Source organism: Tachypleus tridentatus, chromosome 10 (assembly GCF_004210375.1).
Source record: "Tachypleus tridentatus isolate NWPU-2018 chromosome 10, ASM421037v1, whole genome shotgun sequence".
NCBI lineage: Eukaryota > Metazoa > Arthropoda > Merostomata > Xiphosura > Limulidae > Tachypleus > Tachypleus tridentatus.
The window spans coordinates 51,404,364-51,416,243 of record NC_134834.1 but is presented as its reverse complement, the minus strand read 5'-3'; the positions used below and the strand labels follow the sequence as shown (position 1 = coordinate 51,416,243).

The window sequence follows — 11,880 nt, the reverse complement described above, 5'->3', positions numbered from 1 at the left end:
TTTTTAAGAACTGTAATCTTTCCTGATTATGCAATGTGTTTGCAACCCAAAAGAAACTAATTTTTTTTCTTTGTAATGCTGGAACAGAACAGTATTTAATAACAGCTTTTGATACAAAGTATGCTATCTATATGGATCAAAATCAACATGGGTGAGAAAGGTAACCTACAAGTTAAAGATGTCAATACTATAATCTATACTGGTGATTACTGCAGAATATTATATGTCAATGCACCTGAAAACTTTGATTATAATAAAACAAACTTTACAGAAAAGTAGTTATTACTTATCAAACAGACAAAATAACAATTGTTTGTTGTTAGACAGATATGTAACTATTAAAATATTACAAAGTATTTATTAACTGTTAATTAACAAATAAAAAATAGAAACCTACTGTTTGTTCACTTCATCCCGTTTGTGAGTGGATAAATAAAAAATGTACTTTATATCGCACTATAATTAACGACGTAATAAATATTTATAAAATAGATCCCAAGATGTACAGCAGTAAATCTGAAGGATTATAGCCCTAAAAACAAATTTGTATATCCGTGATGGACACAGCATAGTCCATTGTGAAGTTTTGTGGTTAACCACAACAAACCAATTATAAAATAATGTTTTAAAATTAATGCTTAATATTCTTTATATCGGCTTGATTTAATCAAAAACAACTAGTATTCTTCAAGCTTAAACTGTTCCCACTTCCACTTTAATTTTTTTTTGTTGGTCTCTAATTTTTTAATGTTCAGTAAAATTATTTTTACCACCCGGTGCCATGTTAGTGAACTATTATCGCTATTGTATTATTTTATGAATTGTTTAAGTTATCATTTGAAATACAGCGATATCTCTCTTAGTAAAGGGTAAAATATATATGTTTATTTATTTTAGTTAGTTAACCACCTGGTTAATTTTAGGTTACTACAATCGAATTGTGGGATATAACCATCAATCCTAAAATACACATACGACCCCAAACTGCAGAACGTGAATGTTTTATGTCTATTTTACAACAACAAAACACAAAGCATGGACATTTTGATACATGGTTTGGTATGCTAACAATAGACCACTGGTTTCAAACTTTGTTGAACTAAGAAAAAACTAATTCCAATCTCAAACTTTAAATGTCACTTTTATAACACACTTACAGCCTAAAAGTGTAGAGCTCGATTTTACAACAACAGGGAGCGTACCATGGACCATTTTGTGACACGGTACTAAACAACCTTCTGTTTAGCCTTTATGAGAATGTATTTTTAAAGTACTAGGAAAACTCGCGCAAGAAAAAAGTAGAATACTTGTTCGACTACTTTATATATACCTTATAGTATTTTAACTTGCCATACGGATAACGAATATAGAATTAAAACATTAAATCAAATACAGAATCACTTTTGGTTTATATCTTAAAAACTCAAATATAACTATTTATTAAGACTCTTAGATCACAAAGATCTTGGACAATTTATATTATATATTATAGAAGCTAAACATGCAACATACAACGGCCTTAAAATACGACACCGGAAGAAAACCCAGAAGTCTTATTAAAATTCACAGTAGACTGGGATATATATATTTTTTTTTCAACATTCTACTTAAGAAGTTGTCAATTACGGATTTCAAATTAATGTGTTTACACTTAACATTTCAGTTTTTTTAGGTAAACCGAAAGTCATTGCTCAGAAATACAATAATTTGTTAGATGGGCTGTATGATAAAGACAGAAATGCCCCTGAAATTTTAAAACTACAGAACAACTTTAAAAGCTAGCTAAGTATTAGGATCTTATTAATAAGCGTAATGAACATTTTTATCACAATTAATGAGAAAGTTGTCTATTGGTTATGACTAGTTGCAAATGCATGGTACATATTTAGCCGCAACTTCAAACGTTATCAATCTACAAAGAATTATAAAAATATTACAAGGTTAGTGTGTATTTCATACTTCTTTACTATTATCTATTCATTTCTGTTTTTACTTATACTAGTAACTCGTTCAATGAAACAACGACACCTGAAGGAATATTCTTTTTATTTATGATTCGTCCTGCAGAGAGATAAAACTATTATGTTCATTTGGAGGAAATATGAAGGTAATTTTATTTTTCTATAAGAAAGTGACGCATATGGTTGTTGTAGAAGCGTATTTTAGAGGCTGGAGGTGTAGTGACGTTTATAGAATGGTATCTATTAACTCCATACCCTTACAAAACTTTTACCTTCCATATGCTGGTGCAGTTGGCCCTGACTACTGATCTATGTATCCCTTGACGAATAGTGGATTAAACAGGTGGAGTAGCCATACATTCACCAAACTTCAATTTATAGATCATGTATCGGATGATCTTATGGGACACCCTCAAGTGACTTGAGACTCCAAACGGACAATGGAAACAGATCTTTCAAATTACGAATCGTAAATATTTCAATACTTTATCAAATCTGTAATTTAAGCATGCAAGGTCGACGCTAGTTTATCCATGCTGTCTCCATTGATCATACAGTATGTTAGATGGATATTTTAAGAATTCAGAAAACATAAGATCACCTCTACTAAACACTCACTAACGAACGTCAACTCAATAACTACAACTTGCTTTTCAGATCGGATGACCAACTGATCGTTAGATGTACGATTTACAAAACAGTGAGCTGAAAGTGTAGTTGATATTATTTTACAACAATAATTTCTGTCTGTTTTTTTCTAAAATATTATAAATAAAATTTATTCCGTATTTGTTTTGCGAAATGTAATTTATAATATAAGAAAACATTTCTGTTTATTTCTGTTAGAGCAAAGCCACGTTAAGTTATCTGCTGTAGTACGTCAAGGAGAACCGAAACCTGAAATTTAACATTCTAAATCTGTAAATTTACTGTTATCCTGTCGTCATTAATAAACGTCCCTCGTGTGAATAAGACAACTTCTCCGATTCTTTTATTTCTTTTCAAATAACATGCTATTAGTTTTTATTGTTTGAACAATATTAACTACCGTAGCTTTTGTGACTTTGATTCATTATATTTTAATATCATGTTATACAAGTCAATCGATCATGGAAGCAACAACAATATTTATACTGTTTAGTTGTATAATTTTGTGAAATATTAATAAAAGAAACCTCTATAATGTCGAAAACAACAATTAAATTCAGCATTTTTAGAATAATAAAGTCCTGTAAAAACACTTAAAAACAATACGACATGCGAGAAAAACATTTAAAAATACTCTTTTTCACTTAGAAACGTATTAAAATACTTTTTACTGCAAAACGAAAACATTAAAATTATGTTTACAGTGAGAACATGATTTAAAAAGTAATGTAGCAGTCGAACATAATAAAAGCATCAATGTACGCTAGTAAAACACATTAGAATATTGTTTACAATAACAAAGTAAAATAAATTATTTACAGTGAGAAAAATCAAAACACCATAAAGTGAAAAAATATATTAAAACTTTTCAATAAAACAATCTTTACAGTAAAAAAACATTAATAAAATCTTACAGTAGGATAATGTATTAAAATATTTCTTACAATAAGCAAAATTAAAACGTCTCTTATACCTAGCGAAGACATTACAACATTAATTTCAGTGGTAAATAATCACCATAACACCTTTCAAGTAAAAAGAAATCTCACAGTACCTTTTCAGGAAAAGAACATAGTGACACATTTGTTACCGTATAATAACACATTAAACACTCCTTGTAATAGGTCTGTTTTGTTCTGAGTTTCGCTCAAAGCTACATGAGGCCTGTCTTCATCAGCTGTAATAAACTAGAGGAAGACAGTTAGCTAACACCATCCACTAACAACTCTTGGGTTACTTTCTTCCCAGAGAATAATAGGATTGATCATCACTTGTACACCCCTTACGGCTGAAAGGGAAAACACCCAAACTGTGACTCGACTGTTCTAAACCACTAAGTCTAGCTAGTCCTACTTTGTAGCAAAAACCATTAAACACATAATGGTAACTAAAATTCGTTAAACTATTTTCTTACTAACAGCACACAATAAATGATTTCTTAAAGAGAGGGAACTTTTTAAAAGTATTTGGTTTACTGCGAAAACACATACTTCTTAGAAATACAGAACCCATTAAAATATTTTTGCCATGATAACCGCATAATAAACAATTCTTATAGCGAAAGCATTCCTTAACATATTTTTACAACAGAACATAAAATCAAGACTTAAGATTCAAATAATTAATTTAAACCAAAACAATTGTAAATAAACTATTTTTTCATTAAAAATCATTAAGTATTTCTTTCAGAGATATGCGAGGTCTGTTCAAAAAATACCCGGACTGTTTGAATTGCGCGGCTCCAGTTGGTTCCAGGGGAATCCACTTGGTGTCGCTAGGTTTGCACAGATCAGCTGATTACGACGTCATTTCCCGATTGCAGATATCTTCATTTGTGTATTAGCTACGCGGTTTTAAGTGAAGTGCGATTTCTTCGTTTGGCAGATTTCAGAATGAATGACCTGAAGGAGCAACGACTTGCTGTGAAATTTTGTGTTAAACTTGGAAAATCTGCGACTGAAACTTTTGCTATGCTTAATATGGCTTATGGTGATGTTGCTATGAAGCGTACGGCATGTTTCAAGTGGCATGAACGTTTTAAGGATGGTCGACAGCCCATTGAAGATGATGAGCGTCCTGAACGTCCTTCCACGTAAACTGACGACCCGCACGTCGACAAAATCAACACTCTGGTGCGGGCAAATCGACGTCTGACTGTCAGGGAGCTTGTTGAAGAGTGTGGGATATCAGTTGGATCTTGTTACGAGAATTTGACCGAAAAATTGAAGATGCACCGCGTTGCTGCGAAATTTGTGCCTCAGAACTCGTGAGTTTTTGGCCAAACACTCGATCACTGTTCTACCCCACCCCCCCTACTCACCTGACATTGCTCCTTGCAATTTTTTCTTGTTCCCCAAACTCAAAAGACCCTTGAAAGGAAGAAGATTTGAGACGATGCCAGAGATTAAGGCAAATGCGACGAAGGAGCTGGAGGACATTATAAAAGAAGCGTACCAGGACTGTTTCAACAAGTGGAAACACCGTTGGGATAAGTGTGTGCGTTGGGGAGGAGAGTACTTTGAAGGGGTCCCAGACCTGTAACTTCTAAATAAAGTACATTTTGTTTAATGACGTCAGTCCGCGTATTTTTTGAACAGCCTTCGTAGTATATGAAACTTTATAATAGTAAAATAATAATAAAAGCATTGTTTACAGTCATAATAAAAAAACAATTTTAAAGTGATATAATACGTTACATTCAGAAACACTGGCCATTGAAAAACGTTTGCAGTAACAAAATACAATAAAATTACCTCTTATAAGAAGAGACAACATTAAATTACTTTTTTCAATCTCAATTCATGTTTAAAAGAAGATAGTTCCTTAAACTCACAAGTGTTAGAATTTTTATTCTTTGAACTGTCTTAACTAGCGTTAATTTTAACTACTACTGTGTATTAGTACCGCACTGACTATTATGCTATATAATACAAGGGGTTAGGGGTTTGTTTGTTTGTTTGGACTACACAACGGGATAGCTGTGCTCTGACCACCATGGGTATTTAAACCCGGTTTATAGTATTTTAAGTCAGCTGACCTACGGTTGTACCACTGAGTGGCAAGGGTAGGGAGACAAGCAGCGAAGTGTCTATTCTTTAATTGCACTACAATATAAGATATTATTAAAACAACTCGCAGGATATATTAACGTTACATTATTTGCAAAGACAGAAAATATTACCATATTCTCTTTAAAAATAGGACAATAAAAATACCTCTTACTATAAGAACACTTATTCAAATAATAAAACACATTAAAAAAGACAGTTCGATAATACAATTATCACAGTAATAAAACATATTAAAGTCCTTCTTGCAGTTAAAAATATATTAAAATATTTCCATGTAAGAAGAACTCATCAAAGTACGTCTTAAAGTAATTATATTAAAATACTTCACACAATAAGAAAGCTGAATAAAATATTTTTTCAGTGCGAAAACACAATGAAACACTTTTGCGTAAAAAATACATATTAATAGAATTCTAGTTATAGAGATTTCCTACGGCGAATAGAATAAGTTAAACACTTAGCACTACGACAGAACACACTGAATAGTTCTTACAAAACTAAAAGGCCCAGCATGGCCACGTGGTTAAAGAACTTGACTCGTAATCCGAGGGTCGTGGGTTCAAGTCCCTATCACACCAAACATGCTCGCCCTTTCAGCCGTGGGGGCGTTATAATGTGATGGTCAATCTACTATTGGTTGGTAGAAGAGTAGCCCAGGAGTTGGCGGTGGGTGGTGATGACTAGCTGCCTTTCTTCTTGTCTTAAACTGCTAAATTAGGGACGGCTAGCACAGATAGCCCTCGAGTAGCTTTGCGCGAAATTACAAATAAACAAACAAAACAAAACTGAAACAAATGCATCAGTTATATTACAAATACTTACTACAGAAGAATGAAACAACTTTAAAACATTTCTTACTGTGCGAAAACTCGTGCAACATTTCTATTGTTACATTAGTAAGAAAACAAAACTAAAACATTTCTTAGTATAAGAAAATAGATCCAACATGTGTATTATTACAGTAGTAGGAAAACATATCAAACTAATTGTCACAATAGGAAAATAAACAACATTCCGATTAAAAGAAGACACAATAACACTTATTATAGTGTTACTAAGACGATGTAAAATATTTTTTAAAATACAAAAGCAGATTCAATGTTTGTGGAAATGAGATAACACAATAACACACTTATTACAGTAGTTCGAAGAAACATTAAAATTTAAAACATATTTTTAACTATCCTTGTTGAAAGAAGTTATAATGTATTTTATTATGTGGAAAGTACTATGGAACATTTCTCACAGTAAACACTTAAGACAGTAAATACATTAAGACACTTCATATTCACACTGAATAATTACTATGTCGTTCCAAAACATCTTATACTCATCTCTGCATACAAATTTCAAAATTGTGTTTCTAGTTGATCAACGAATCATATAATTATCGTCTTGACTTTAGTTTTATGTCTACAAAAATAACTCATTTTTATGGAGCGAATATTTTGACATTCTCAAAATTGTTAAGACTGGAAAATGAATTAGTAAACAATTCCGTTTAAATAGATGAAATGAAACATGTTCAAATGTGACATACTTTCATGTGTTTTCGAACCTACTATAGTTAAATAAAACCATTTTTTTTTATTGCAACACCTTTCACAAACGTACAACATCCAAGCCCTTAAGATAGCGTGAAGTGTCCTCGTTTTACAGTGGGACAGTCAGAACCACCTCTTGGTTCTCTTGTAGGTTTTGCTCCCGTTTATCAGGGACCTTATGAATAATTCACTCAGACCTATTCCAAGAACGATGTACTTCTTTGACCATCTCTACGATCCACTTCAATAGTGCACTTGGAACCAGGAATTGTGAAACCACCGTGTTTCTAGGTAAGCTGTCAGTGGCGTGTTTTATTTTTCTTTCCTCGGGCCTTGGGCAGAGTAAGTTTTCTCACTGATATATTTATTTCTCTTTGTATTTCCCGTTTAATGTATGTTGATTTGACCCGATTTTTTTTTCTTTTTCTCTTACCCTGCCTGGGTATTTTACTACTCTAAGGATATATCTCACCGTGGTTTACTTTATTGAATATTTCATATGAAATAGTAGGAGTCTGCTGACGTATTTGGAACGAACTCTAGAGCCCCGAGGAGAAGAATACGTTCTGGTGAACAGGAAGATCTCCTTAATGCCTAACATATATTCCAAATTAGGTGAGTGGTTAGCATTATATTAAGTATAAAAACACCAGCCACACACACGCAATTTACGAGTCTTAACACCAAGCCATGAGGTTTCTTATAATTCTTCTAGCCGCCTCTTTAGGCCTATCTCAGGTTAGTATTATATTAAGTAATATCATAATTTTAGTCTAACTTTAAGCCTATCTCAGGTTAGTATTATATTAAGTAATATCACATATTTTAATCTTACTTTAGGCCTATCTCACGTTAGCATTATATTAAGTAATACCACATATTTTAGTCTTACTTTAACACTGCTATACGTAAAACTATAATTAATTTCACGCTTTTTAGCGAGTACTATACATATATCCATGATACTTATTATTTTAATTTATAACTAAGATGACCTGAAGCTGTCCTCCAGCGTGTAAGTGGTAAAAATCCAGGCTTAAACGCTTAAATCTGGAGTTCAGTTTTCCGCGATGCAGACAGAGGAGATATCTGGCTGTGTAGTTTTATACTAAGAAACCCAGTAATGACGACATAAAACAATAACATGACCATTATTTGTAAAAACTTTATTTTTAGCTGTCCCATCAGGGGATTTCCTTCTAAGTTGGCCATATAAATCACATAATAATTTTTTATTATCGCATAACTTTTAACGGGCACTAACTTTGGGTAAGTAAAACGTAAGATTTTTTTATAGTGAAAATAGTTTTTCGCCATCAAATTCAACGTTACACATTGCAGTGTTATAAGTCTAATCAGAATTTGAAAGTTAGCGTAATTAATTGTTATTTTACGTAACTATGCATCTGTTTCTTCATGGTCTTAGCTACTTACTCAGAAACCTGAAGTATTATACTTTTCAAAAGCTCCATCTAACGATTAGTAACATGTAAAATTATAAATTCAAACTTACAATAACTAAAGCGTAATTAATACATTAAGCAATAATATATTAATTTTTAAGAAATACCCATAACTCGAGAATGATTCTCAATGACGAACCTATACTTTGGTAATTATCATGCTAGAAGTAAAGAATAGCATTAAAAACTTACACTGTTGTCATTGTCGTGATAGAATTAAAGACCAATCAATACAAAATAATACAATCTTTGTTGTGCCACAACTGAAGAACTAGCAACATAAAATGTACACTATTGTCATTATCATGTTAGAACTGAAGAAATTACACCTTGGTAATTGCTATAGAAGTGAAAAAGAGATATGCCACTATTTGCATAATAGTTTTTTTGTTGATAGAACCGAAGCACATACAAAGCAATACTGTCTGTTCTAATAGCTGTACTTATTATTGTAGAACAAAGAACAGAAAGATCAGGATATACAATCTTATGTTATTATGATAGAACCGAAAGACGACAAGGGAAGAGCATACACTTTAGTCAGAATTAAACTAAAACCGTAGGACAGGAACAAAAAGTGAGACGTGTACTTAATTTCTGACTATGTTAGAACTATAGAACAGGCAGAATGGGATGTACAATTTATTCATACTGTGCCAAAGTTGGCCAATGATTTATATTTTGGTGTGTATGTTTTTAGCAGTTAACAACTTATTTTGTTTTGTATTCACAAGTTGATACTTTTATATAATTTATTAACATGCTTTCATCACTTGTAATATTGGAAAACTTGGCCAGTGTTTGTTCGTAGTTTTCTTGTAAAACTTTTAGGCTGATTACGGCGACCCCTCGAGTTTTACCATACCTATTGTGTACAGACACCACCAAGAAACGATTCAAACACTCGATGGAAAACCAGCAGTGGCTGATGCAGCGATTCCCGCGCCCTCTGAGCAGGATCCAGATGGTGATGGTATTGTTGGTCAAGCAGGAAGTGACTACCCGGTGCTGAATGAAATTCCGGATACCGACTTTTCGTGTAAAGGTCAGCTTCCCGGGTACTACGCAGATGTAGATACCGGATGTCAGGTAAGACGAAAATTGAAATGCAAAAACAAATACGCTGAAGTGTAGTCCATTTTGTGTTTAAAAAAAGAGCAGGTTTGATAGGTTTGATATCAAAGAATTAAATATGGATACAAATACTAAGAGGTTTCTAAAATCAAGGTTTTAAATCACAATCACTGAAATTCAGTAAATTGTTGTTGTTTTGAATTAAGCACAAAGCTACACAATAAGCTATATGTGCTTTTCCAGCCACGGGTATCGAAACCAGGTTTTTAGCGTTGTAAGTCCGCAGACATACCGCTGAGTCACTGGGGGGCAATGCAGTAAATAAGACTTAGTCTAAACTTTATTATATAACTTTGAGAAACTTGTTTAATTGTAACATCATAAAACTAGTTACTGGAAGTTAGTACACACACAGAAGTATACACTTAGTCTTTATAATGACTTTTGAAGTGAACAAAGTAATTAACAACTACCACCTTAAAACTAGTTGACAATAATCATGTACGTTCACTTATGGTTATTATGTTTTCTACGTTCGAGAGATAAGATTGAAAGTGATGTGTAGAAAAGTACAGAACTTGACTTCTTATAGCTTTTGTAATGTTTTGACTGATGCTATGATGTACACGTTATATATATATGTACATAAAAAGGTATTCCACTTCTGTTACGGAGAGGAATTCCAAGACAGCTTTCTGTGTCCAAACGGTTCAATCTTTAACCAAGAAACCTTCACCTGCATGTGGTGGTTCAACGTGTCTTGTTCCCAAGCTACGAGTTTCTACGGCCTGAATGCTCAACTTTATATCATCCCAGAACCTGATTCTCAGACGAAGACGGAACTTCCTACTTCATCACCAACACCTCTTCTTCATCCAGTTCAGTCAGTGACCAATCAGGCCAAAAATCAGCGTGACGGAACAAGATACGTGCTCGTTAAAGTTCCAGTTTCAGAAGATGGTTATCCCCACCTTCCTGGAAATATTGCCGAGCACCTTAGTGGGTTACAGTTGGCGAAAGATCATCGTGGTAACGGATACGGTCGATGAGCCTTAATTAGCAAAATGTAACAACTACTAGATAACCCCTATCATTTGTGAATCATCATCAGACTTAACGACTGCTGATGAGTCGTACTAACATTAATTTTTTCCCTTCCACATAAATTATAAATATTTTATTTTTTTAAAAAGTACCCATCTTCTAAATCAAATACTTGATTTATTTAGTGTTGTGCTTTATTTGTTCTTACTATATTGATTTGTTTATATATACGTGTTGTTTTTCTCTAACATAATTACAGTGAATCTTTAATTATACAGTTGTTACTGATCATTACACACCTGAAACTCGAAGGAAATACTTATTCGAAAAGTGTTGTCCATTTTATTCTGTAATTGAAATGAAGTTTGTTATTTATGTGTGATCATAGTTGTTCATTATTATTTTATAAATGACATGGGTATATGTATTTTATTGGTTTATCTTGCATAGTGTGATTTAATAAATACTATTTTGCATGCATTTTTATCTTCACGTTTATTTTTATTTAAAAACTTTGGGTATTCTGGCTTGTTTTTAATTACTAGTGTTTTAATCAGGGGCGTAGCCCAGGGGGGGTTGGGGTTAACCCCTTCCCCCATGGACCCAAACTTTTTAGACAAGTTCAGTTGCCACCTGTGAAGTTTCATAAAGATCCATGATTGCATGGCAGATAATTGCACACACAACAAGTGGTCAAATGCAAATTTCTGATTGAACACTCTTTTAATACAACAAGTTTTGTCAGAACCAGAGAAATACAATCGAATATCTATAAAAGGCTCAAATGCCTGTTCGTTCTTGCCAGGACATATACAACAAGTTTGGTTCAACTTTAATATCACGGTGAATGTATAATGGTGCCAGGCCATTTAATCGATCTTCAGTGGTGGTATTTTTCAAATACGTTTTGAGTCTTTTGAGAGTTGAAAACAAATGCTCCACTGAGCTCGTTGACACAGGCAGCGTGGCAAATACTTTCAACAGTCTAGAAATGACTGGGAACATTTCTGTATTGCACATTGCATATGAATCTATGACATTTTTTGGTCTGTTGTTTGCAAGTGATTTGTACCAA

At 33.0% G+C, this 11,880-nt stretch overlaps 1 protein-coding gene across 1 annotated transcript; it reads left to right on the top strand.

Moving 5' to 3' along the window:
• Nucleotides 1-7,811: 7,811 nt before the first annotated feature.
• On the top strand, nt 7,812-11,285 carry LOC143229266 (uncharacterized). The gene is made up of 3 exons (XM_076461378.1): nt 7,812-7,962; nt 9,519-9,776; nt 10,415-11,285. The coding sequence occupies exons 1-3, from the start codon at nt 7,915-7,917 to the stop codon at nt 10,808-10,810; spliced, it is 702 nt and encodes a 233-aa protein (XP_076317493.1). The 5' UTR covers nt 7,812-7,914; the 3' UTR covers nt 10,811-11,285.
• The last annotated feature ends 595 nt before the right edge of the window (nt 11,286-11,880 follow it).

Excerpts from the sequence above, each read along its gene's own strand:
- LOC143229266 (XM_076461378.1), top strand. The coding sequence starts at position 7,915 with ATGAGGTTTCTTATAATTCTTCTAGCCGCCTCTTTAGGCCTATCTCAG. Across the intron at positions 7,963-9,518 it reads CCTCTTTAGGCCTATCTCAG|GCTGATTACGGCGACCCCTC; the intron begins GTTAGTATTATA and ends TAAAACTTTTAG. Across the intron at positions 9,777-10,414 it reads ATGTAGATACCGGATGTCAG|GTATTCCACTTCTGTTACGG; the intron begins GTAAGACGAAAA and ends GTACATAAAAAG.